This window comes from Nelumbo lutea, chromosome 6, assembly GCF_056320005.1.
Source record: "Nelumbo lutea isolate HS-2025 chromosome 6, American lotus-T2T, whole genome shotgun sequence".
Classification (NCBI taxonomy): Eukaryota; Viridiplantae; Streptophyta; class Magnoliopsida; order Proteales; family Nelumbonaceae; genus Nelumbo; species Nelumbo lutea.
In genome coordinates this window covers 24,262,023-24,286,110 of record NC_142689.1, presented here as the reverse complement: position 1 = coordinate 24,286,110, position 24,088 = coordinate 24,262,023, and the positions used below count along the sequence as shown (strand labels likewise).

The 24,088-nt window shown below is 37.3% G+C and overlaps 2 protein-coding genes across 3 annotated transcripts in view; one reads left to right on the top strand and one right to left on the bottom strand.

The window, feature by feature from the left end:
* Positions 1 to 5,066, top strand: part of SAY1 (Ubiquitin-like superfamily protein) — a 40,523-nt gene extending 35,457 nt beyond the window's left edge. For both annotated transcript variants that reach the window (XM_088950332.1, XM_088950333.1), the window contains one exon: positions 4,608 to 5,066. In XM_088950332.1, the coding sequence (XP_088806458.1) occupies positions 4,608 to 4,715 (108 nt within the window). In that variant the 3' untranslated portion in view covers positions 4,716 to 5,066. The remainder of the gene's footprint in view (positions 1 to 4,607) is intronic.
* A 10,818-nt stretch (positions 5,067 to 15,884) lies between these two features.
* Positions 15,885 to 19,412, bottom strand: LOC148847988 (putative methyltransferase PMT15). Its single transcript, XM_088948226.1, has 6 exons — positions 18,474 to 19,412; positions 17,600 to 17,810; positions 17,196 to 17,493; positions 16,709 to 17,101; positions 16,525 to 16,602; positions 15,885 to 16,434 (listed from the first exon to the last, which is right to left on the bottom strand). The coding sequence occupies exons 1-6, from the start codon at positions 19,143 to 19,145 to the stop codon at positions 16,185 to 16,187; spliced, it is 1,902 nt and encodes a 633-aa protein (XP_088804352.1). The 5' UTR covers positions 19,146 to 19,412; the 3' UTR covers positions 15,885 to 16,184.
* Between the last annotated feature and the right edge of the window lie 4,676 nt (positions 19,413 to 24,088).

Genomic DNA, 24,088 nt, shown 5'->3' with positions numbered 1-24,088 from the left:
GCTTCCTTTCTTCAAGTCTTCCAAAATGGTCCCTATTCCACTCCTTTATCTTTGCCCTCAACCTTTGCAGCTGCTTATGGAATTTGATTCCCTCACACCTTACCCCCCCTTAGGTCCTCCTTCCACCACTCAACTTTGTGAACAAAATCTAGGTGAGTCAACCACATATTTTCAAATCTAAAGGGAGTGGGACCATTTAGAAAAATTTCTGATCCTATTCTAGTGGGGTGGTGATCCAAAGTGACTCTAGGTAACGCTCTAGACACCAAATCTTCCCAATGGTTCTCCCAACCCATTGGGACTATGTGGAGAGGTCTGAGGGCTGCAGTATGCTGGGCATTGTAGGAAGAAAGAAATATTAGGATCTTCTCAGAAAATGAGAGAGGGGCTGAAGATGTGAAGGCTGTGATCCACATAAGGGTAGTACAGTGGCTGAAATCACTAGAGCTATTTATAGACTACACAGTGGAAGACATGCTGAGAAAGTGGGGTGAAATTGCAAACTGTACTCAGATCAAACCAGTAATAAGGGTGTCTTGGACTCCCCCACCTGCTGGCTTCCTAAAGTTAAATTTTGATGGGAGTTGTAGGGGGAATCTGGGACAATCAGGGATTGGAGGTGTTTTTAGGGATGAGAACGGGGTCATTCTGCCCTGTTCTCAGGCCCAATTGGTGTGGGGGATTCCCTTAGAGCTGAAATCTTGGCAGTTATGGAAGGAGTTCAGAAAGCCATGGAGTTGAATGCCAGGAAACTCATAATTGAAGGGGACTCGGAGGTGGTGATAAGGTGGCTGATCAAAACAACTGCGGTTTATAGAATTACAGAAATGAAAAGAGGAAATTCAGGTGTCTGGTGTGGGAGATGGAAATCAGGATGCGTTGGGTTAAGAGATCAGCTAACTCTTTGGCTGATGGATTAGCTAAACAAGGGATAGAAAGGGAAGCAATGTTTTGGGCTATGCTGTAACTTGGTTGTTTCTTTTGTTTCCTTTTCTCTTGTACCCGGAAGAGAAGAGTTTGTCTTCCTTGCTGTAAATAGTTTGATATTTCAACGAATTGAATGAATCTGTTATTGATAAAAAAATGGTTCTCCCAACCCACATTAAACAAAAATATGTTCAGCTTTGAACACAATGGATTTTCCTGAAGGTTGGACCAAGTAAATCTGGTATGCATAAGAGAGATCTCCTTCAGCTCAACCTGCCTATAAATTCATCAAATCTTCTCATACTGGTGGTTATGGATTGGTTGGGGTTAGAAGTTTCACTAGAGAACCTTATGACATTGAAATCCTCTCCCAGACACCAAGCACCCTCCCACAAACCCCATATTGCATACAGTTCCTCCCAAAGCTCATTTCTTTCCCTGTGCCTATTTGGTCCATAAATACTAGTTAATACCCAAGAAAACCCGTCATCCACATTCTTAAACTTTACTGATACAGTGTATCTGCCAATCAGCTCCTCCATTGCTTCCAATACCTCATCTTTCCATAGAATCACCATACCCCTTGAAGCCCCTCAGGAAGGGGCCCCAATCCATCTTAATCCTCTTGATCCCGACAAACTTCTGATCAACTTCCTATCCAACTCTGCTAGTTTAGTCTCTCGCAACATCACGACTTAGGATTCTCCCTTTTTATTAGATCTTTTATTACCCTCTTTTTCCTTGCACTTCCCAGCCCTCACATTCCAATTAATAACTTTCATTCCTTCACCTTTATGTTAACCCCCCCTCCTCTTCCATCTCTACTTAGACTGTCTCGTTTGGCCTCCCTCCCACTGAATTCAATATCACCCTCTACATCAGAAATTAGCCTTTCTACTTTTGTCTTTTTCTTCTTCCTTTTTTTTCTTTTTCTCTTAATTCTTCCTAAAGTACACCTTTGTCTTTTGATTCCCTTGAGAATTGTTATCCCTTAAAGATGAGTTCGCCTTTTTTTCCTTCTCTATCTTCTTTGTCATCTCCTCTTCCACATCTCCTTCCATACAAGGTTCTTGAATTCCCAGCTCAGTTATTTTTTCCTTTAATTTAAGATTCTCAAAGAAGTCATTTATTAAGCCCTAGATCCTCTCAACTTTCCTCTTCTACCCTTTTCCTTTCCTCTGTATCCCTCCCTTCTAACATTCCTGTCCCACCTTCAACTTCCTTTCCCATTCCCTTGGGCTGGGTAGCTGGTGCATCTGTTTCAGGCAGAACACACATCAGTGACCAAAACTGAATGGACACACATACCTGGAACTATGGGAGGTGGAGCAGGAACTGAAGAAATAGGGTAGTCCAAGTTGGAGATCAAACCAGTAGGTCTATTCCCTGAATTAGGCCTCTGTGGAGTGGGGTATACCGTTCTCTATTGCCTTTGTGTGCATCTTCACGGTACCCTACTGTCTTACTTTCTCTATTCCCTGTTCTTGCTGATTGTTTGGGGGTGATTTCTCAAAATCTGGTGAGGGGGAAGTCAGCACAAATTCGACTGTTGATGCTGTCTGCTCAGCTACCTTCAGTCCAGTCTTAGGGGCGTAAGATTCTTTTGTTCTTCCAAGAAAAGAGCTTCTGTGTTGAAGCTTTCCTCTTCGTTCATATCAAGTAGGGGTGGATTCGAGCCGAGCCGAGCCGAATAGTTTGAGGCTCGAGCTCGGCTCGCCAAGGTAGTACAAGGCTCGAGCTCAAGCTCGAGTAAAAAACTCATAAGCTCGAGCTTGACTTGAAAAACTGTTTTATAAAAATATGAAAAAATTATATATAAAAATATTTTTATTTTATATTTAAAAAATTAAAAATTATAATAATTAGTTATTATTATATATAAAAATAAAAGATTATATATATTATTTTCTATACAAATTATTATTCGAGCTCGGCTTGCAAGCCTCACGAGCTGAGCTATATTAGGCTTGAGTTCGGCTCGATTATTAAACGAACCTATAAATTGGGCTTGAGCTTGGCTCGAAGCTTGGTTGAAACCGAGCTTTTCACGAGCCGATCTTGAGTAGCTCGTGAAGAGCTCAGCTTGTGGCCACCCCTAATATCAAGCCTCGTTGTTTGAGAAAACCTGCCCAAGCTTGATGTTTCGAAGGAATTCGAGTCACAATAACTGAAACTGTCATCTCAGTTTGAAATTAGTCCTGTATTTTCTCCTTTCCTTTACTATTCCACCTTTTGAACTTCGGATTGCGCTTTTCAGGAGAAGCCGTAGCTTTCTCTATACTCGGTAGTCTGTACCCATACCATCCTAGGCTGCCACATCTGTGACTTGCTCCAGGTTCCTTGGACCTCTGTTTTGCGTAAGGAAGAAGATGATGGACAGGAAAAATCGTCCATCAACAGGCTCACGTGCCTATTTAAAGGATCATGTGCTGAGGCCCTTTTATGCCCAACACTTGGGCCCAAAGCAAGGCCCGATTGAAAGTTTTCTGCTGCTTTCGAAGGCTCAGGCCCATTATGGGATCTCACATGGTCACTAAAAGTGCCACGTGAATAGTTAAATTTACTTGAACCCAAGATCTCAGTTCGGTTCAAGTCTGACCTTCCATCTGGCCGACCCATCTCCTGGAGAAAGTCATGGCCCATTAAGGGATCTCTCATCTTCATTGTCTCTGCTATTTCCACAACCATTCTTGTTAATGCTACTGTCCCTACATTCCAAATAGTTAATTGAATGTGTTTTTTTGGATTAACTTCTTTATCTATCCTCATTCAAGAGGATGTGGGGATCCTTGTATATAAACCACACTTGGGCTAAGGCATGGCATGCCGCTTTCAGGAATGCACTAGTATGAGCATAAAGAGGCAATATATGATCCATGTTCACAAAATTTTGCTAGAATTTTTAAGGGTTGCCAACCTGGCTCAACCCCCTTTATCTACAATTGGGGCTAGCAATGTAAGACAAGCTCACAATGGTAGAGTTTTCAAACAAAATGGTATTGAAAAACAAGCACATTAGAAGATTAGGTTTTCCCAAATCTTCAACCCCTTGTGACAAGGTGTTCATTGTCAGGTTCAAAATATTGATACAGCCGATACGCCGGTAGGGGTGTATCGGCCTGTATCAAGGCTCATTTCTCCTTTTTTTTTTAGTTTTTTTTTTTCGAATTTGGTTCAAAGGGGTCAGTTTAAGGCCCATCTACCCCCTGAACCATGGTCTGGCCCAAAACACCCACTGTAGGGGCGTATCGGGAAGCCCCTGATACGATACGTATCATCTGACACGGCCCGATATGTATTGAAAGTTTGAACCTTGCTCATTGTTTTACAACTCTCAGGAAATAAATCGAAGTGGACTATTATGAATGATGAAGACTAACCTGGAATAATGCTGTAATTACATTGGAATATGGATCAACGATTATTTAACATTTAATCCTGTTATCTCAAACAACTATTGCTTTAACGAGGATGTACCCCAGTAATCACAAAATTATACTACCCTGTTCGAGGTTTCCCCACCCTCTTCTTTATTATATACAATCTTTTTACCACTTATCAAAAAAAAAAAATTAAGTATTAATGTAGAAACTATAATAATTTAGCTAGTATAATTTTGTGAGATCAGATGGAAATGGTTTGTGCTTAACCTGATACTGCATGATTTTCGTGTTTGACAGGTGAGACCATACCCTCGGCGTGCTTTCAGCAATGGGGAGAGCAGTCTGTCTCTGAGTGAACTAGGTCTAACCAGCAAACAAGAGGCCTTATTCCTAGAGTTGATTTAGCAATCTCATCGTTTAGTGAAAATTGTAGCAACATAATTGGAAAATCTCGTTTAATTGTCAAAAATATACATGGTGTGGGAATCAGTTTCAACTTAGGTTTATTTCCTTTCCCCACCTTTCTCTTCCTCAAGAATAGCATAGAATTGGCAGAAATCAAGGGGAGCTTCTTTACCTGAAAATGAGAGAAGGTTGAACTTGAAGCAGCCTATCGGCTATACCTCCCATGCAACGCAGCTTTCTGGATTCATAGGCAAATGGATCTTCATTGTTTTTTTAATTGGGGCCTGATTGTTTGATTGATGAATTTATTAGATATGTTGAATTTATTTAATATCGTTTTTTCCTGGTAAATGGTTATTTATCAATTATTATGTCAAGCAACGACCCAAAGTGCTCTCTCATCATGGTGGCATGACGTTTGTTAAATGAACAGGAGGGGGAGGGTAATCCAAGTAGTCGATAACATCAAACAAATTATGACCGCCAGGCTTGAAGCTTGTTATAAACAAAGTTCCCTATATTGCTCAAGTGTTAAAATTAAATTTTTGATCGAGACATTTTTCAAAAGAAGAATGTTGAGCTTGAGGCTTGAGCACACAATTTGTATAGAACTTGTTGGGCCCATGCGATGTATGGGAAAATCTGATATGAAATCCAGGTCGGTTGGGTTGGAGGTAAATCTAGGTCGAATTTTAATTAAAGGTGCAAACCTCAAGTTCAGTTCTGGCCCAGCCTAAGGTCAGACCCAAGTTTATCAATCCAGGCCCAATTTATAGGTTCAGGATTTGGTTCGTGCTGTGTAAGGACGGGTTTAGTCAGATTGGTTGGATTTGGAAGAATTTATGGATATAATGATTTGTGGCCATTTTTGTTAGGCTTTATGGACCAACTTAAGAATACAATTGATTCAAAATGTGCACAAATCCCATTTACAAATGTCATGTGTATATATGAGAGAGAGAGAGAGAGAGAGAGAGAGAGAGAGAGGTGATAATGGGCGGGGTCAGGCTTTGAACTTGTGATAAGGGTTATAGGCCTATAGCCTAGGTTTAAGCCTACACAGTCCTGAAATTTTTTGGCCAGGACGGTCTGCACTGAAAATGATCACCCTGTATACATGTATATATACAATTTGGGAAAAGATACCTAATGATGAAAAAAGAGGCGAGGAATCTTCCACCAGAAGCCTTACATGGGTTTTCTTGGTTTCTCATTCTTTACACGTGAAGTTTTTCAAATAAATGAAAAAAATTAGCAATTACTTTTGTAAATGAGCACTACCATTTTTTTTTTTGTTTAACAGCTTTTGTCATTAATTTTATTCAACGATACTTAATTATCATGTTTAATAATACAATTAATTAGCCTTAAAAAATACAATTAATTAACCAAAATAGGTTAACAAAGGATTCTTTGGTCTTTATAATGTCTTTCATTGAGATGGGTGCTTGAAATAGGATCCTTTACCACTATAGCCCTTTTATTTAGGCTCATTTTCCTTCTCACCAAGAAGCCATTTCATTTTCCCTCTTTTTCCAATCTTTTTTTTTTCTTTTTTCTTTTTAAATTAAATCATCCTTAACAAATAAAACCTCAAACCCAAGTACTTAATGAAGCCAAACCAACCCCATAGATCTCCCTCTCAGTCTGTTATTTTTCTTCACACCTCTGTAATGTCTTTTATTGTATTTATCACTTACTCCCTTATAATGTCTCTGTCAATCAAAGGTTTGAAACTCCTTATCCTCCCTCTCTTTTTCGCACCTGCCCTCCACTATTGTTGGCAACTATAGGTGGATATGGCATCCAGCATTATCACAAAGCTTACAAGATGGGTGAGAATAACTCGGGGTCTGATCTAGGCAGTGAAAGTAGCTACTACTAATATCGTTTCCAGAAATCTAACCCTCATTACTCTAGCCTGCTCCTAAATCATACCAAATTGGTGAGTGAATTGGATAGAAAGGGAGCACATTAATCTGCCAAATTTAGTAGAGTTGATTTAAATTTAGAAGTTGCTAACTTATTTAAGTTTTTTATTTCTTCATTTTGCCCTTGTCTACAACAAGATAGGTTTCTCTTGCAACGCTTTGGTGGGCTTTCTTGTGCTGCAAGTGGATCGGTTGAAGCTCTTTCATATTTTTTCCTAATGAAGTGACTTTATACAATGTTGTTTCAATTGGAGGAGTGTATGTGGACCATGTTTTATTTGGTTTTGGTCATTGCTGGTAAACAAAGAAGTGCTTCAATTTTGGGTCTACACTTGAGTTTTTCATGCAATGATGGACTGTGCTTTGAACTTTGAACTGCATATGTTTGTCTATTCAATTTGGAAAGAGTACCAATACATACAAAATACAAGATTTACATTCTACATATTTGTATTTGTACTCCTTCCAAACTAAGCCTTGTGCTGTACAAAATCTTGTATTTTGTATTGCTAAACCTATATTTGCAGATATTATTGATCTTAAGTTTTGACTATAATCTGTTGTGAGGAATGAACATGTTTGCACATTTGCTTCTATGACTGTGGAGGGAACATTTTGTAAGGGTGGGAATACAGTGAAGCTTTAAGTCTTTGAGAAATCCAAATAGACTATGACTACTTCGAGAGATATAAGGAGATAGTGTCCAAGCTTTAAAGCCAAAGTTCGACAAGTTCATGTTCTCTTCAATGCCTTTTTGGTAATCCCTTTTGCATTTCATTTTCTATCTATCTATTTTCAGGAAAGTATAAAATTGTTAAATAATTGGTTGGAAGGAGAACGATCTAATGTGATACATTTGTTGCTTTTTGGAAAAACTTGGCATCCAATGAGCCTCTTGCTTCAAGTGTTCCTCTAAATGGGCTGTTTGCTTGCTTTGATGATGATCCTTTCTTTTTATATATATATATCTATATCTATATATATATATATATATATATATTTGATTTATTGGTTTATTACTCCTTTGCTCGAAAACAAAATAAAACAATAAGAGAAGTGAATATTGTCCTAAAACCAACAAGCTCAAATAATGTTAACTTTTCCAACTAATTCCTTAGTCCTTACTAAATTAATTTGTTTGTTGGGTCAAATTGAGTTTTTTTTTTCTCTAATGAATCATTCCCTGTTGGTTGGATTTGGATAGTAGATTTGGTTGTTTTATAGTTTTTTAGTCTATGTTTGATTTAAAGGAAAAGATAGGGAAAGGAAAGGAAAGGAAGGGAAACATGTACAAACCTTGTATAGGTTTCCCTGTCTTTCCCTTCGTTTTCCTACCTTTTCCTTCAAACCAAACACAGCCTTAATGGTTATTACTTTCATTCATTATGGTTTCGTAAACAAGAGGATTGAAACTCCAACATGGCAGGGTAGACGTTTACTTCATTATGTAGCAAAAATATTGTCGTAATTGCTCCAATTGAGAATTTCTCCCTTGGTCCTCGTAGGATCTTTGGTTATACAAAAGTGGTGAGATTTCTTTTCTTTCTCCATCAAATTTCTTCCTTTCCTTTTTTTTAATCTTTTTCTATATATTTGTTTCATTATTTTTTCTTTATCTAACACCAAGAATTTTACTAAATTTTCTTTATTTTTGTATTGTAGTTGTTGGTTTGGAGGAGACTTCCAAATTTTAGAGTTTTCCTATCTTCCACAAGTAAATTGCTTTTCATTGTAACTGGTATTAGTTTCTGTAATTAGTTTGCAACATCTCCCATTTTTTTTTTATATATTTTTACCATTTTACTATCTAAGTTTTTAAGCATTCAATACCCATGCTCAACACTTCAATTTTTTTGTCTCTAGGTCTCTTATTTCATTTCCCGTGCACCGCACGGATTTGTCGCTAGTTCTTATATAAATATAATGCATATATGTATGTATTTATTGTAGATGGTAGATTGAAGCAATTCTACAGCTTTTCTGCAGGCCGAGTAATGATGTGTACAGACTCCTTGCAAGCAGTTAACTCTATCCAGGATAGATCAACAGTGGCTTGGTCTAATCTTTCTACTTTCTGCCAAATTAAGAATCTTATTTTGAAAGTTTACTCATGCTTATATTAAATATATTACTAGACAATGTAACTCTACGGCACATGAGGTAGCCCAAAAGAACATTGGGACAATTATTTTGGAATTCAAATCTGCGCCCCACATAACTTCCCACAGTACATTCGGCTGTGTATTGGAAACATCTCTTGATGATGACATCATCATTTTGATATTATCATTGGGAGATGTTTCTAATACACGGTGGGGATCTACTGTAGGACGTTGTGGGGCACCCCTGTTGGCTTCCAAATGTGTTGGACCTTGTAAATACTCAGGCCTCATTTGGTTTATAGGAATAGGGGTCTAGAATCGGAATTGGAATGGACTATTTTGATTCCAATTGTTTGGTTGGATGGAATCGGAATCTATTCCCATTCCTGCTGGAATGGTATTCCACCATTTGGGAATCCCATTCCCATTCCCTCCCTTGGGAATGAAATCCCATTCCTGCTGATTTCAATTTCCATTCCCATTCCTGTTTGAACCAAACAGACTATGGGAATGGACCATTCCGATTCAAATTTCGGAGGATTTTGATTCTAATTCTGATTCCGATTCCGACTGCAAACCAAACGGGCCCTCAGTTCGTTTAATATAGTTTCTTTACCTATAAAAAAAAATTTATGTATTTGTTTGAGCAAATTTGATTCGAGGAGAGCCTAGGTAGGGTTGGGTCGGACTAAGGCTACCCAAGGCCTCAAGAGTCAACTACCAATTTTTTGCCAAGCTCATGTTTTCTGGCCCACGCATAAGCCCACAATCCCAAATTTAGGCTCACTTTGGAAGGAGTATAAATATAAATTTGTAGAATGCAAAATTTTATATTTTGTATTATTTTGTATGTATTTGTACAGTACGTATTTGTACTTGTATTCCTTTCAAACTGAGCTTTGGAAGGAGTATAAATATAAATTTGTAGAGTACAAAACCTTATATTTTATATTATTTTGTATATATTTATACTGTACATATTTGCATTTTATACTCTTTCCAAACTGAGCCTGAGGCACAATATTTACAAAAACTTGGGATGGTCCTTTTCACGTTTTTCTTGTTACCGAAAAAAGAATTGAATATTGCTCAAACTGATTTTGTGAAATCGAATTATTTATATTTCTTACCGACAAATAATTGATGAAAGCTATATTCTTAAATGTCTACTGAATTGGTAATATATAGTCTCTCAGTCCGAGGTATGCAAATTGTTTTTCAGATCCTTTCCGATTCCAACCATTTGATTGGGTGGAATCGAAATTCCATTCTCATTCCTGCTAGAATGACATTCTCCTATTTGAGGAAATGGGCATTCCCTATCCCTCCCTTGTGAATGAAATCTCATTCCTGTTGATTCTAATTCTCATTCCCATTTTATCTAAACCAAACAGATTGTGGGAATAAATCATTCCAATCATGATTTTCAAAATCGGATTGAACCAGCAGGCGGTTGGACTGAAAAAACTGGGAACCAGTCACCTGACCGGTTCCATTTTTCCCCAAAACCGTTGATTTTGGTCAGCAAACCGCTGAATTGGACGGTTAATCGTTCGAATGGTTTTAACCATTTTTCAATTTTTTTTATCAGAACAGGCCGATTGTTCGAACCGATAACTGAACCCCTAACCGGTTCGGTTTTAAAAACCATGACTCCAATTACAATTTTAAAGAATTTCAGTTTCGATTTTGATTCCAATTGCAAACCAAATTAACCCTTAATATTTTTAATTTTTTTTAGTAATCTACCTTTTAGCCCCAAATTGTGAGTTCTCTGCAAGCTCGGCTTAGCTGGATTAAGCATCCCATTTCATGTTTAAGGTCCCATTTACTCTATGTGGATCTGAAGAGAGTTGTCATTACGACCAACTAATCCCTTATTTCTAATAAACAATTATGATGAAACTATAAAGCGATAAAATTAGTGAAGACCCTCAAGGTCAAGGACCTAGATGCTTATATTGCTGAGCAATTAGTTCTCTTGCTTGCTAAGGTCGTTTAATAATCTGGGTCCGACTAACCCTTCGCTTTGATGACCACCACACATTTGAAGAGCCCTTTTAATTTTTTTATTTAAAATATTAGAAATTCGTTGTCTGACAAAGCCTATAGATAATTGAAAGACGGATTTCCTTGAATAAATCTCACTTTTTTTTTTTTTTTGTCTTATACTCTTATTCATATTCATGTCAAAATCTGGGCTAGGTTGGTTTGGGGATGGCCCTTTATGGTGAAGGGATCGATGAAGAAAAATAATAAAATATCATTATTTTATATAGTCAACAAAGGCATTTCACATGCACCTACCAGTTGCATAAGTTGTGGTCTGATCAGTAGCTTTTTGTGCACATCAACACTCAATTTTAGTCCATATTCCTTATATAGTTTCATCTGGTAGTCCAGTTGGTACACTTGATAATGGTGGTGTGATTTCTAATCTTGTTTTTGTCAAAGAAAATAGTTGTTGATGTAATGTTGTACTATTTATTTTATTCAAAGAAGTAATGATTCGTAAAAGTGTATGAGGTGGTGATTAATACAAAAAAAAAAAAAATCTGGGTTTGGTTTTTATCCTCTGTTTTACATTTTAACCAACTATAGATGAATAGGTAATTTATGACTTATGGGTCAATTTTAGGACTCTTCTTGTTAGAAATTTATTTAATGTTGCCATATAGATATAGCCGAGGATTTTGTTGAATCTTTCCCCTTGAAGAAGATTTTAAATCAGCCCCTCATAACGTTCTACAACACATCCCGACCATGTATTGAGAACACCTCCTAGTGATGACATGGAATTATTATCTGTCTTAGGGTTGCCGCCTAAGCTGCCATGTGGAATGTTTTTGGAAACTCTAAATTTCCTTGATGGATGAATCTCCACCCAAACTATCCCAGTAATCAAATGAAAAGAATGGGAAAAGAAAAAGGAAAAACACAGAGAAAAGGAACTGTCAAAATTTGTTCCTCTGAGTAGTGGTTGTGCATTAAATGCATTGTTTGGCAAAATAAAAGATGAGTGGGTCCTAAACGGGGTCATATCATGCATTTAAGCATTTTGTTTTCACAGTCACAATCAGTCCTCTTCATGTTTGCTTAAATAATGAAAAAAAAAACTCTGAAAATCAAAGCTTGCTCTTCTTTATGTTCAATAAAGGCGTTTTGAAAGTGAAGGTCCAGGTGAGTCCCATGTATTCTCTCTGGGTTTATCATTTTCTGTTAGAATTGGTAATCATGTATATTTCATTATCAGCTTCTAGAAATGCTCCACAGGTCTGTCCTGATATTTCCCTTATTGTTAATTCAAAAGTTTCAGTAATTAAACTGTTATTAATTGAATTCAATGAGTGTAGTTGGTTCAAAGTCCCTTACCAGCTGCAAATCCCAGATGACAATTAACAATTCTTTTTTAGCAACTTCAACGATCATTAATTCATTCATGCATTCTCATGGGTCTCTATTATTTTTCATTTTTCCATTCATTAAAAGTGAGAAACAACGAAGACAAACGATATGTGATCAGAGACCAGCTCTCACAACTGTCTACAGCTTCGAGGACATGCATCCTAAGATTCCAGACTAGTGTTTCATGGGCCTACCCTTTACCCAAGCCCAAGGAAAGATATGTGCCCACTGTCTTCATTATGTCAAAAAAGCAATAATTGGGTCACCAGTGGGGGTGTTCATTATACGGTTCAAACCGTAAAACCGAATCGAATCAAATTGAATTTGCAGTTTGGTTTGGTTTATATCTATAAAGAATTTGGTTCGGTTTTGATTTGATTTATTGAATTTTATAAATCGAATCAAACTGTAAACCATAAGTCGAAATTATATATATATATATATATATATATATATATATATATATACATTATATACAATATATCTAAATGGAATGTATAAAATTATGTAATGAACTCTTTATTTTATAATAAAATAATAAATAAAAGTTTTAAGTTTTAATTTTTGGGGGAGCTATGTGGGTTTTCTAATTGGGTTAAGCCCAAAAGAACCCTAGAATGGTCCAAAGTCCCTAAATTGTATTAGAAACTGCATCAAACCGTAATAAAATGATTTGATTTGGTTTGGTTCTCATACCAAAATGATTTGATTTGGTTTAAAAATTTCTCAAACTGTAATTTACTGGTTTGATCTGAGATCTTCTCTAAACTGCATTAAACCAGACTGTGAACACCCCTAACCACCAATGGCTGAAACTTTTGTTGTATGACATGGCCAAAGATAAGAACACGTGGCATATCAGTATACAGTATTGTTCATTTTGAGCTTCATCCACTAAAAATAGGCCATTTGTAAAATTTAGGTCAATGTGGAGGTTGCTACATCATCCATAACTTTGCAAGTCTGTTCTCGCAAGTTCTGAAAATTGCTGGCCAATGTTTCAATTTGCCACGTGGCCATCCTTTGGGCCACATTGGATTATGGGTTATCAATTTCCTTGGGCCAAAGACAAAAAAAGAGGAAGGAAGACAGTGATAATTTACTAGGTCGATTGCCATAACCTTATTGAGCAAAACAGAACAAGTTGAGTAGACATCTAACCATGTTGAGATTAGACTTAAACTCATTAATAAACTGCTTAACGATTTGAGCTCCTACATAATGCCCTAGTCTAGGGCACATGTATGAAACTTGGACATTCAACTAGGGATCAACCTCTTTTGCTCTTTTCCTAACCAACTTTTAGTTGCGACCTTGGTATGTTCCTCACCTTTTCCTTACAGTGAAACAAATACTAAAAAATAGAAAAATATTTATTTGATAAATTATTATTTAATGTGGAGGCGCATGGATCCCACACGCCACCCCTAATAGTTTATTTTTAGATTCACGTTGCTTATGACTAAGTCACTAAGCACATGGTCTCCACGTGGCTTTCAATAATTTATAATTTTTTTTGTAAATCCAATAATTTAGACTTAATTACTTGCCTAACATTTTAGGGTTTTTTCTTATATATATATATATATATATATATTTATTTATTTTTTGGGTAGATCTGAATTTCAGTTTACGCGTGACTGTGACGAACTCTTTTAGCTTTTCAATCCCTTTTGAGTTGTCTGGTTTGTTGTAGGGCTCAAGACTGTTTGTTCCCTCCTCTTCATTTTTATTTGCATCTTAATTTCTTCTTTTTGTTTCTGTCCAAGTATAAAGGCCAAAGCTTGTATAGAGAAAGGCTCCTTCATTGAGGTTGATATTGAAGTAATGTATCTTTAAATCATATAAAGTGTAGAAATATTTATCAGTAAATCACATGTTACCCAGAGCATATTTCACTTTTGAAGGACTCAAGCAACAGATCAATGTCAGAGACTCAGCAACCATTCCCACTTCTCTTGCATTCTTTAACTTTTTTTCCTCCTTTACTTCTTAAAGGTTTATAGAGAAGTAACATTGTTTTGTGCTTGTACAATCAAGGAATATGCTCAAACAAAAACTCTACCTCCCACAATAATCAAATACAGAAAAATTGGAAAGACCCAAAAAGGATACTAGATCCAAAATCCCCTGTTTTTTTTTTTTTTTTTTTTTGTTGACAAACTAGACAGAAGCTCTGAAGCCCAAAGTCCTTCAGAGAGAGAAGATTCCTATAAGTGAGAGTAAAAAGGAAATAGAAACCAGAATCAAGGGAAAGGATCTGGCACATGTTGCCATGAAGGGGTGTTTTCAATGTAAATGTTTTCTTGAATTTATGTTTTCTTAAAACAAGGTCAAACCATTTTTAGTTTCAAAGACAAAAACTTATGTTTTCACACACCAGAAAAAAATCCATTGCAACAACATGTTTTCCGTGTTCTTGTTTTAAGTAACAATGTATTATTATTATTATTATTATTATTATTATTATTATTATTATTATTATTATTAAGTCATGGGATCTTTGGCATTGCAACTCACAAGATGAAAATAAATAAATAGATTGGAAAATGCATTTGTGCTTGGAATCAATTGGTATTAGTCTGGTCCCAAGGCTGCAAGACTAACTTCTTCCTTATTCTAAACAAGATTAAAGTAGGAGTTCCTTCAACCTATGATCCATAGGTTACCTCTCCTAATTAGCTTAGCTGGTGAGAGAGATATGATGTTCTAACTGGAGGGGGCACCATTCTTATAATAAAGTTTCTTACATATGCATTAATAGTAATATTATTATTTATTTAGGTGGTGTTTGGCACATCTTTTGGTTTGTGGGAAGTTCAAAAGGCCAAAAAATGGTCTTTTCCCGTTTGGTATCATGTAGATCAAAAGACCTGAAGATGAGTGTGTAAAAAGACCGAAAATTGGAAAGCTTCAAATGAAGTTTTTGGTCGCTGAAAATTGCCTTTTCATTTGTTTTTAAAGCCCGCTAAATCATGTGCTTACCAAACAAAATGAAGTTTTAATTTCCACTTCCACATAGTAAAAGGCTTGTGTCCTGCCTAAATCAACTCCATTGTTAGACCTCGTTATTTTGCTTCTAATTGGAAATATTTTAAGGTGAAGAACGGCAACTCATGGAGTTAATTAACATAATTACACAAAAATACATCAAAGTCATAAGGGCAAGATACTTTGCTATGTGGATTTATCATCATTTGGGTTCTCTTCTTCATTTAGCAAAGCTACAAGATTTGCTTCAGCGTTGTTTAAGTCATCGTTTCTGGAAGAAAAAATTATTTCCCTTTGTCATTTTCATTCAAGAATGCCCAAGATGAGCACTACGAATGCACATGTTATGTCCCCACAAGGACAACAGTTGGAAAGGTTCTGAATTATTCGACGTCCAAGTGGAGGAGACGGGGTTTGGTGAGGTTGACAAACTCAGAGGAGCAGTTCTGGACTCGAGCCATCTGGGTTAACGTTTGGGGAGCCAGAGCAACGAAGCAGTCAATGCCATACATTTCTCTGTGTACATAGCAGGTCCACCCCATTTATTGCCATAGGAGGAGGAGAAGCTTGGAACTTTGAACGATAGTGAAGCATGCATGACTCAAGTAATAACTCAAGTTTTATGCACTTTTGTCACTCTCAACTCACTCCACTTTTATTTATTTATTTATTTTTTTGAAAACTTATTATTGGAGTGAAGTAACCCATCCTCTTGATTAATTGCACTGTACTGTACTGGATAATAGAAGGTACAATGAATTATTTAATTTTCTTGACAATCAAAAGAACAACTGTCTATTCAGAACACTATTAAGATCAATCAATGGCTAAAAGTTGTTTGGTGTAAAAGCCAACTCCAAAGAGGCAGAGCCCATTGACCGGTGAGGTGGGTCATCTCCCCTGATTTGTGTAGTCACTCAATCCTAACGGATAAACCCAAAAAAAGTAACGCTTGAACAAATCATGTTGAAAGAATTAGTGAACCAATAGTCAAAAAGAAAATTATTGAGGTAACCCAAGGCAGAATCAATGAAAACGTTCTAGGAAGCTGTTTTGGACTCTCTTCTCTCTGAGACAGGGGCTGAAGCTGTCCAATATGTCTTCACTGCAAACAGAAGCTTCTCCCTCTCAAGAGGCCCCTTCTCGTGGTCCACAATCTTGCTTTCCCAGTTCATTCCATCTGTGATGCTCTTGATCTCCAACAAAACATCCACATCATCTCTGAAGATTACAGTACCTTCTGGCCTTAGAATTCTGTCCATCTCCAACAGAATATCTTCCATTTCACATCTGCAACACAAAACCATGGTCTGTTTTGAGGATTCTGTGGATATATAAAACATCAAACTACCGAGCAATCTCTCTGTAATTATCAATCACCTGCCCTTGTAAAGGTTAAAAACTGAATCAGCGTGAAGGAGATCATATGTCCTGGGATACGTAGACATGCCTTCACACCTTCAATAAGAAAAGCAGATTAATAACAATATACACGATTAGTGACAAACTCCATAGTTTGAATGAATTAAATACGAGTTCTGAGTAGAGCACAAAGCTTAATTACCAATTCTGATATGTTCCAATCAGTCCACGCTCATAAATTGCTCCAAGTGTGTTGAGCTTCACCTCTGTAGGGACTACATTCATGACCCAAACTGGATCATCGATGAGAGCAGCTGCAAACCCACCCAGGTGAGCATTCATATCCAGCAAATTCCGATACCTCTCCTTCTGTCCCAGTTGATTGTTCACGCTCTTGTAATAACCCACTCTCCTCCTCCACAACTCTGTATCCTCCCTGAAGGACTCCGCTGTAATTCCCTCTAGACTTCCGCTACTAATTCTGGGTGGGACTGAGTATAATCTCTCAGGCCATTTATCCAACTGCCCACCAGCAATTTCTTTTATGTCGGACGCATCAGGCAAAGGAGTCAAGCAAGTCTCCATTTTAGTGTACCTGCATCGTGTGTGAACGCATTAAAGACAGGCTCGAGGACAGAGCAGAAAAAAAACAAAGAAGAATAACTGCAGAGGGGAAAGACAGACTGTACCAGGCCTTGTCAGGATCTTGGCCCTGGCAGAACTTTGGTTGCTTGATGACCTTTCGGCTCTTTTTACAGTAATTGTGATTGGTGGGTTTCTGCCAAATTGCGATATCACCTCTCTCTACCACTTTCTTCCAGCAGAGGCTCTTGGCTACGGCCTCAATCGTCGACTGTTCCTTGTACAGATCTTCCTCCGTCCTCTCCCATCCTTTCCAGTGTCGCTTCCAGTTGATTGGGGGCCCCGATAGAATCCAGTATCCACCAGGGCGTAGAATTCGATCGACTTCGATCAAGTAAAGCCCATCTGTTGCACATAAAACCAACCAATTATGGAAACCCATATCGAGTATCATCGATTTAGATCATCGAACAGAAGCCAGGCACAGTTAAGTCTGATATTTCTCAGTTACCATATTGACCCCATGGAATGAGGCAACGAGAACAGTGAGCCATGTCGAAAGCTCTTGACGGGTAAGGAAGCCTGTTTGAAGCCAACACTCCTATCAACGCCGGAACCCCTCTCTCGAGAGCGAATTGCACTTGCGCTTCATGGGTATCCCTCGGCGCAAATGACATCGTTAAAATGTTTCGAGATAGAAGGTAGGCTCCCCAGCTTGCAACCTGCAAAGATTAGAAGCCAGACTTTAAATTCACGAACAGAAGTACAGAACCCACCAAAATTTCTCTTTTGGACAAAATCAGTTGATGGGTTCTCTGCTATTCAATCCATGATCAAAATTTACAACATCGTTTCAGTAGAAAGTAAAAAACTTCAAATCAGAACCGAAACGAATTGGAAACTGTGGGTCATGTTCACGTGTGCGCTCTGCCACATGTTATTTGATAATAGAAATCTAATCAATGCATGCATTTAAATCCCCGGTCCAAGCCAACGAAAAAGCATTTCAGTGAGACAACGACGAGGCAAAATCGAACGCAATATAGGCATATAAAATCTTTAGACAGCTAAACAAAAACCGAATCAAATTAAAATTCATTACAGCTAGCAGAACAGATTTTCCGGAAAATAAGAAAAGCAATTCCTATACTTATCCCAAACAAGAAAAGCTACTAATATCTTTCAATCCTGAAGCGTTGATAGTATAGTTTATGCTTTATTCACAGTAAAATTCCAAAAATAGAAGAGAAAAAAGGAGGAGGAAGAAGATTTTCGTGGGTACTGGTGACCCGGAGATGGCCGGCTCAATCCAATGGGGAGAGAACACTTCAGACAGGGTAAGAGAAACAGTAAGGAAAGGCTTAAAAAACGGAACTTTTGCTTACCCCACAACCAGTATCAATGGCGGTTCTTATAGACCCATCTCTGAGATTGATCAGCTTGTCAATGTCATCGATATAGGCACCAGCGCCATGGGGAAACATAGTCCCGCCACCTGGAAATCTAAATCGGTCGCGTTGGAATCTAATCCAGTTCTGGACCGCCTTCTCCACCGTAAGTTCCTTGTGGGGTACGTTGGCGTACCAGGCGAAATCCCGGCTCGTCGGCCAGGTGAACGGATTCTTATAACCGTAAGGCGCAGGCACACGACACTTGAGTAGTTCTGCCTTCTCAGGACAGTGTCTCTCTCTGTAGATCAACCTATCCCTCTCGAACTTCAACGACCTCACTGCATCCTCGCAAGGTGTGTACTCGCTGTACTTGGCGTCGCAGGCGGGAAAGTACTTCTGACCCCTCGCCGGCGTCGCGGTGATCTCACCCTCCGCCGTGTGGTGGGTCGAGAAATCTAAAACCGTTGGCTTTGCAGACAACTGGGTGATGTTTTTAATCTGAACGCACCGGATTGTTCCAAGCAGTTCGGTGGCAGAGTTGGTGCTAACGTCGGAGCCACCGCTGTGTTGCCATACGCCGAATAGGTAGGCAACAGAACAGAGAAGGGTGACGAAGACCATCCTGTAGAGACTGGTTGTCTTGTTGTGGGGCTTGTGTGTAGCCATAGCCACCACTACTGGGGGACTGTTTTTTTCTCTCTTCTCTCTCTCTCTCTCTCTCTCCTCCTGCTTCACTTTGTGGGTTTTGGGATCTCAGTGATGATCTCTCATATATGAGTTATGACCAACCTCTGTGATTTCTTTTTCGATCGAGAGAGAGAGAGAGAGAGGGGGGGGGGGGGGGGGAGAGAACATGATAACTGAGAGGAAGTATTATTATAAAGAGGAAATGACATTCACAAGTAGGATAATCCTCTGTCGTAAGTGGTGTTTGGGGTGGCACACTTTTTGGGTCTTTGTCTCCTATATATATATATTATATTCATTTAAATAGTTTATTAGTTTTTGAAAATATCTACAATGCCAAAAAATATAATTTGATGAAAATTCACCTGATTGCTTACTATACTTTTATGTCAGTTGATTGGGGGTAAGTTATTTTGGTATCATTTTTATATTTATGTTTTTAATTCGAAATAGGAATGGATTAGGTTTTGCATATAATTCCTGGAATCTGCCTTAAACTTGGTGGTAAATAAAATACTAAATTTAATTTTGTACTTAATTTTTTTTCAAAAATTTAAAATCTTAATATCTCATAATTTAATTTCTAAACTACCCATAAATTTTTATAATTCTATTTTAGAAATACTTCTAAATTATAATTCCACCAGACCACCACCATGTAGATACTCTTAATACTTGCTTTTTCTGTATGTGAATCTGGTGGTGGTGCTGATAACGGTGGCGAGGAAATTTTCTGTTTTCATTTATTTCCCTACGCGTATTAAGAGCTGTAGCGTACAGTAATGGCAGCAGAATTGGTTAAATATGGAAAGATATCTCTTGTCATAAGTAACAAAATATCGCATTAATTATGAAATTTGGGGAAAAAGCTCTAATGGATTGATGAATGATGGGTAGACCTGGCAAAAATTTGATCCAACCGCGAACCCGACCCAATTCAACCTAAAAAAATAGGGCTAGGGTCTCATATTTAGTTATCCGAATGTGAAAATGACCCAACCCGAAAACAATTGGATTGGGTCATGGGTCAATCCGTTGATCCGATTGTCAAATTAAATTGAGATATTTGTGTATTGTTAGAAGCTTTTACTCTTTAATTTTTTCTATTTAGTCTTTACTTTTTATTGTTTACTCTTTAAATTGTTAAATGTTCAAATTTTTTTATTTTATATTTGAAAATTTAAGATTAATTCTTTTAATATTGGTAATTTTCATGTAAATTTTCTTTATTTTTTTAAATTTAAATTATTTTTTAGAATGATCCGAATTGATCCATGGGTCAACCCTAACCCGAACATTTAGGGTTAGGGTTTAACATTTAACAACACAACCGGAAATTCAACCCGACCCACCCAAACCAAATTGTCAGGTCTATATTGATGGGCTCTCCGCTCTCCCAACTCCCCATAATAATCCAAAAAACAGAAAGGAGGAATGTGAAAAAACATGGTCCATATGACGGTTGAACTTTTCTCCGGCTCCAGCTTCAAACTTTGAAAATCAAAAATCAAAATTTGAACTTGTTTTTTATAATTTCATGGGTCGATCTCGAAGTCCTAATAAGTAATAACTCGGGGTAATTAGAAAGTTAACCTAATTCCGAGGCTTCATTACTGAGATTCCGGTTTGCGTGCAAGAAATTAAAACACATAAAATAGCGAGAATGTGTGGGGGATCAGGCTCACAATCACAAATCACAATGGAGAGCTATCGTTTTTGTTTGGCATTTCATCAAACATCTCATGTGGGCTATTTGATTAATTGATTTGATTGTAAGGTCCAGAAAGGAAAATTGGAAGAATGGAAACTACCCAGAATAGCAATGGTCCAGTTAATTGTTCACAGCTTTACACATGCTGGAACTTTCCACATGAAGAGAGGCTTACAAGAAAGCCCAAACACGAGTTACAGGAGCCATGGCTTAGGATGGAGTAGACAACCGTCTCCACTCGCCACCGATTATATGTTTGGTTTGAATCTTTTCATTCTTTATCCTACCTTTTGTCTCTAACCAACAATCTTATGTTGTTTTCAAGTAAGAGTGCAAATGTATCTGATTAGGAATAGCAATAGCCAATAGGGGGACAGGGATGGGTCTTAAAAAAAGTCCCTATCTCCATCTCATTATCGGGGTCAAAGTTATCTCCATTTCTGTCCTATTGGGAGTAGAATATGTCAATCATTTTGTTTTTATTTTTTATGTTATTTTATTTAAAAATTAAAAATAAAATGTTTAAAATTATAATCCTATTAAAAACACAAATATATTCAAACATATTCAATTATATTTAAAAAAAATATTAATATATATATGTATATTAATACTTTTTAAAATATGGTTGAATATGTTTGAGTACATACATATATACAATTGGGGATACCCATGAGACCAGAATCAGGGCAGGGAATACTCTTCCATCCCCACTCTATCATTGCCTAAGGAGATGAAAATTTCCCCATCCATGTCCCCATGGGGGAAGTCATATCGAGCGGCTCCATGCACAAATTGGGAAAATGAGAAAAATTACCATCCTTAATTGAGAAAAAATGATTATATTTTCTATTTTTTTATATAGTTTATTATGTTTTTCATATAACTTGTTAAATTTTATAGAAGTTAAATCGGATATAAGATTTATATTGTCAAATCAAATATACCTCACTTTGAATATGATTCGATTACATTGCATTTCGGATCTATTCCCAACCCAGGGTCCCAACATTTAGTTCTAATAACCATCGCAGCTATGCATTGGGAGAAGGAATTGGGACCTGCTCCTCAAACCGATCTCACAACCACATCCTATATCCTATAGTGTATTGAAAACATCTTTTATAAATAATAATAACATATATAAGTACGAAAGATGTTTTCGATGTACAGCTGATACATGTTATGATATCGGTCTTCAGAGATAGGGTTCAGTCAGTGCATGTTCTGTTCGAAAACCATTTGAACAATTTTTACAGCCTTGCATTAGGAACATCTTAATACTTTTATGCTTTAATGCATTGAGAAATATTCCCAATATAAGATTATAAAGGCTGTTCAAACGGAACTTGCATAGACTGAATCCTGTTTTGTGTGGAGCATATATGAACTCGTCACGAAGGCCATGGTGATGTTGCATTGTGCACAGCTGGGCTATTGGGACTGTGTTGGGATAAAATCTGACAAAATAGAAACCGGATTCAGTCGGAGCAAATCCCGTTCCAACAACCATTATAATCTTCCATTGGGAATATCTCCCCATGAACAGAAATACGGAGATTTTATCGATGCAAGGCTATTCGAGCACTACGAGCCTTGCACTGACAGTCTGAAGCCGATCTCGATGAAACATGGTAGAGCCATCTTTTCACTTTGACAGGTGTGGGATTTGGCAGACGAATCATCTTCGAATTTTTATCAATCTTTCATTTCTGTGGGCCATAGCTCTGTTAATGGGCCCTACGCCCTATTAAGGAAACCTCTGTACCTGGATCCTGAAATAGTGTCGTGGTCGACGATATAAGGCATCGTTTGATTCACGGCAACAGAGGTCTGGAATCGGAATTGAAACGGGTTACTCTGATTTCATTTATTTGCTTGAATAGAATCGGAATCCCATTTCCATTTTTTATAGAATGGCATTTCTCATTTGAGGAAATGGTTATTTTCTGTCCTTTTATTGGGATGGAATCTCATTTCTATTGATTTCAATTCTCATTCTCATTCTTAATTAAATCAAACAGATTATGAGATTAGACCATTCTGATTTCAATTCTCATTCCAACTGCAAACCAAACGGACCCTAAATATTTTATAAAAATACAAAGAAAAGAAATTTACATAAACAATTTAGCATTTGGCTGGATCAACTCTATTGCATGTGAAGTAATTAAATTATAATTGAATATATATGGGTTTAAATGCAAATAAAATACATGTGATAAATAAAAATCAATTTTATTAATGATGAAATATTTAAAAATAAGCGATGAAATAAAGTAATTCTGACCTGATCATGAATCGATTGGTTTCTAAATTAATGTTATGCCAAATCAGATTACCTCTTTGTGCTCCATTACTCAAAAAAGTAATTCTAGAGGGATGCAAGATTATCTCTAGAAGCCTATTTGCAATCTTCTCTTTTTTGCCAGAAAATTGGGAAGATCACGAGATCGTGATATGATAGGAAACAAGGCCAACTTTCTTCTGTCATCTCTCTATTCCCTTCCATTGCTTCACTCTATTCTCTTTGTGTGGAGAAGAGGCACATGAAACACTCAGTGAGTTGCAGTAGATTGTGGAGATTCAGAGACTCGTAGAAGTTTGGTTCAGTAGACTGTGGAGACTCAGAGATTGTGGAGATTCATCGTGAAAGGTTCCTCTTGCATCACATCCCAGGTATGTTAATTGTGATTTCCTACTTGAATAACGCAGGCCTCAAAAAATCGAAACAGGGGCGTTTTCCAATGTGAATAATGTCTGCTGACGTTATTGAGTGTGAATACAACGTTCATTGATGAAAAAGAGAAAGGAGAATGAGTGTTCAGCGTGGGGTCAGAATTTGTAGACTCAAAGTACATTTGGGTAGGTGCCAGTTTAGAATTATTGCCGATTCATGGTCGGATATAAATGCATAAAGTATAAATTTTTGACCTTGTTTATAGCTCAGAGAATCCGACCCGACCCATTCATATCCTTGATTGCATGTTTTGATGTTAAATATAACAAAAATATTATATAAAAATCTGGGTAACGTTGACAGTTGATAGGATTGATACGGCCAGTATCCACCATGTCTTTTACTGATCTAACAATGGGCTGGGCCCACCAAATCTAGGCTTAGGCCTCACAAAACATGGACCAGACGTACTGATTTAGGTCGCCTGCTTCTATAATGATCCTTATTTTTAGAACATTAATTTACTTTCAT

What these genes read in the sequence shown, in the direction of transcription:
- LOC148847988 (XM_088948226.1), bottom strand. Translation starts at nt 19,145, where the DNA reads ATGGCTACACACAAGCCCCACAACAAGACAACCAGTCTCTACAGGATG. An exon ending in CCATTGATACTGGTTGTGGG is followed by an intron (nt 17,811 to 18,473) that starts GTAAGCAAAAGT and finishes TAATCTTTGCAG; the next exon opens with GTTGCAAGCTGGGGAGCCTA. An exon ending in CAAGATCCTGACAAGGCCTG is followed by an intron (nt 17,102 to 17,195) that starts GTACAGTCTGTC and finishes CACACGATGCAG; the next exon opens with GTACACTAAAATGGAGACTT.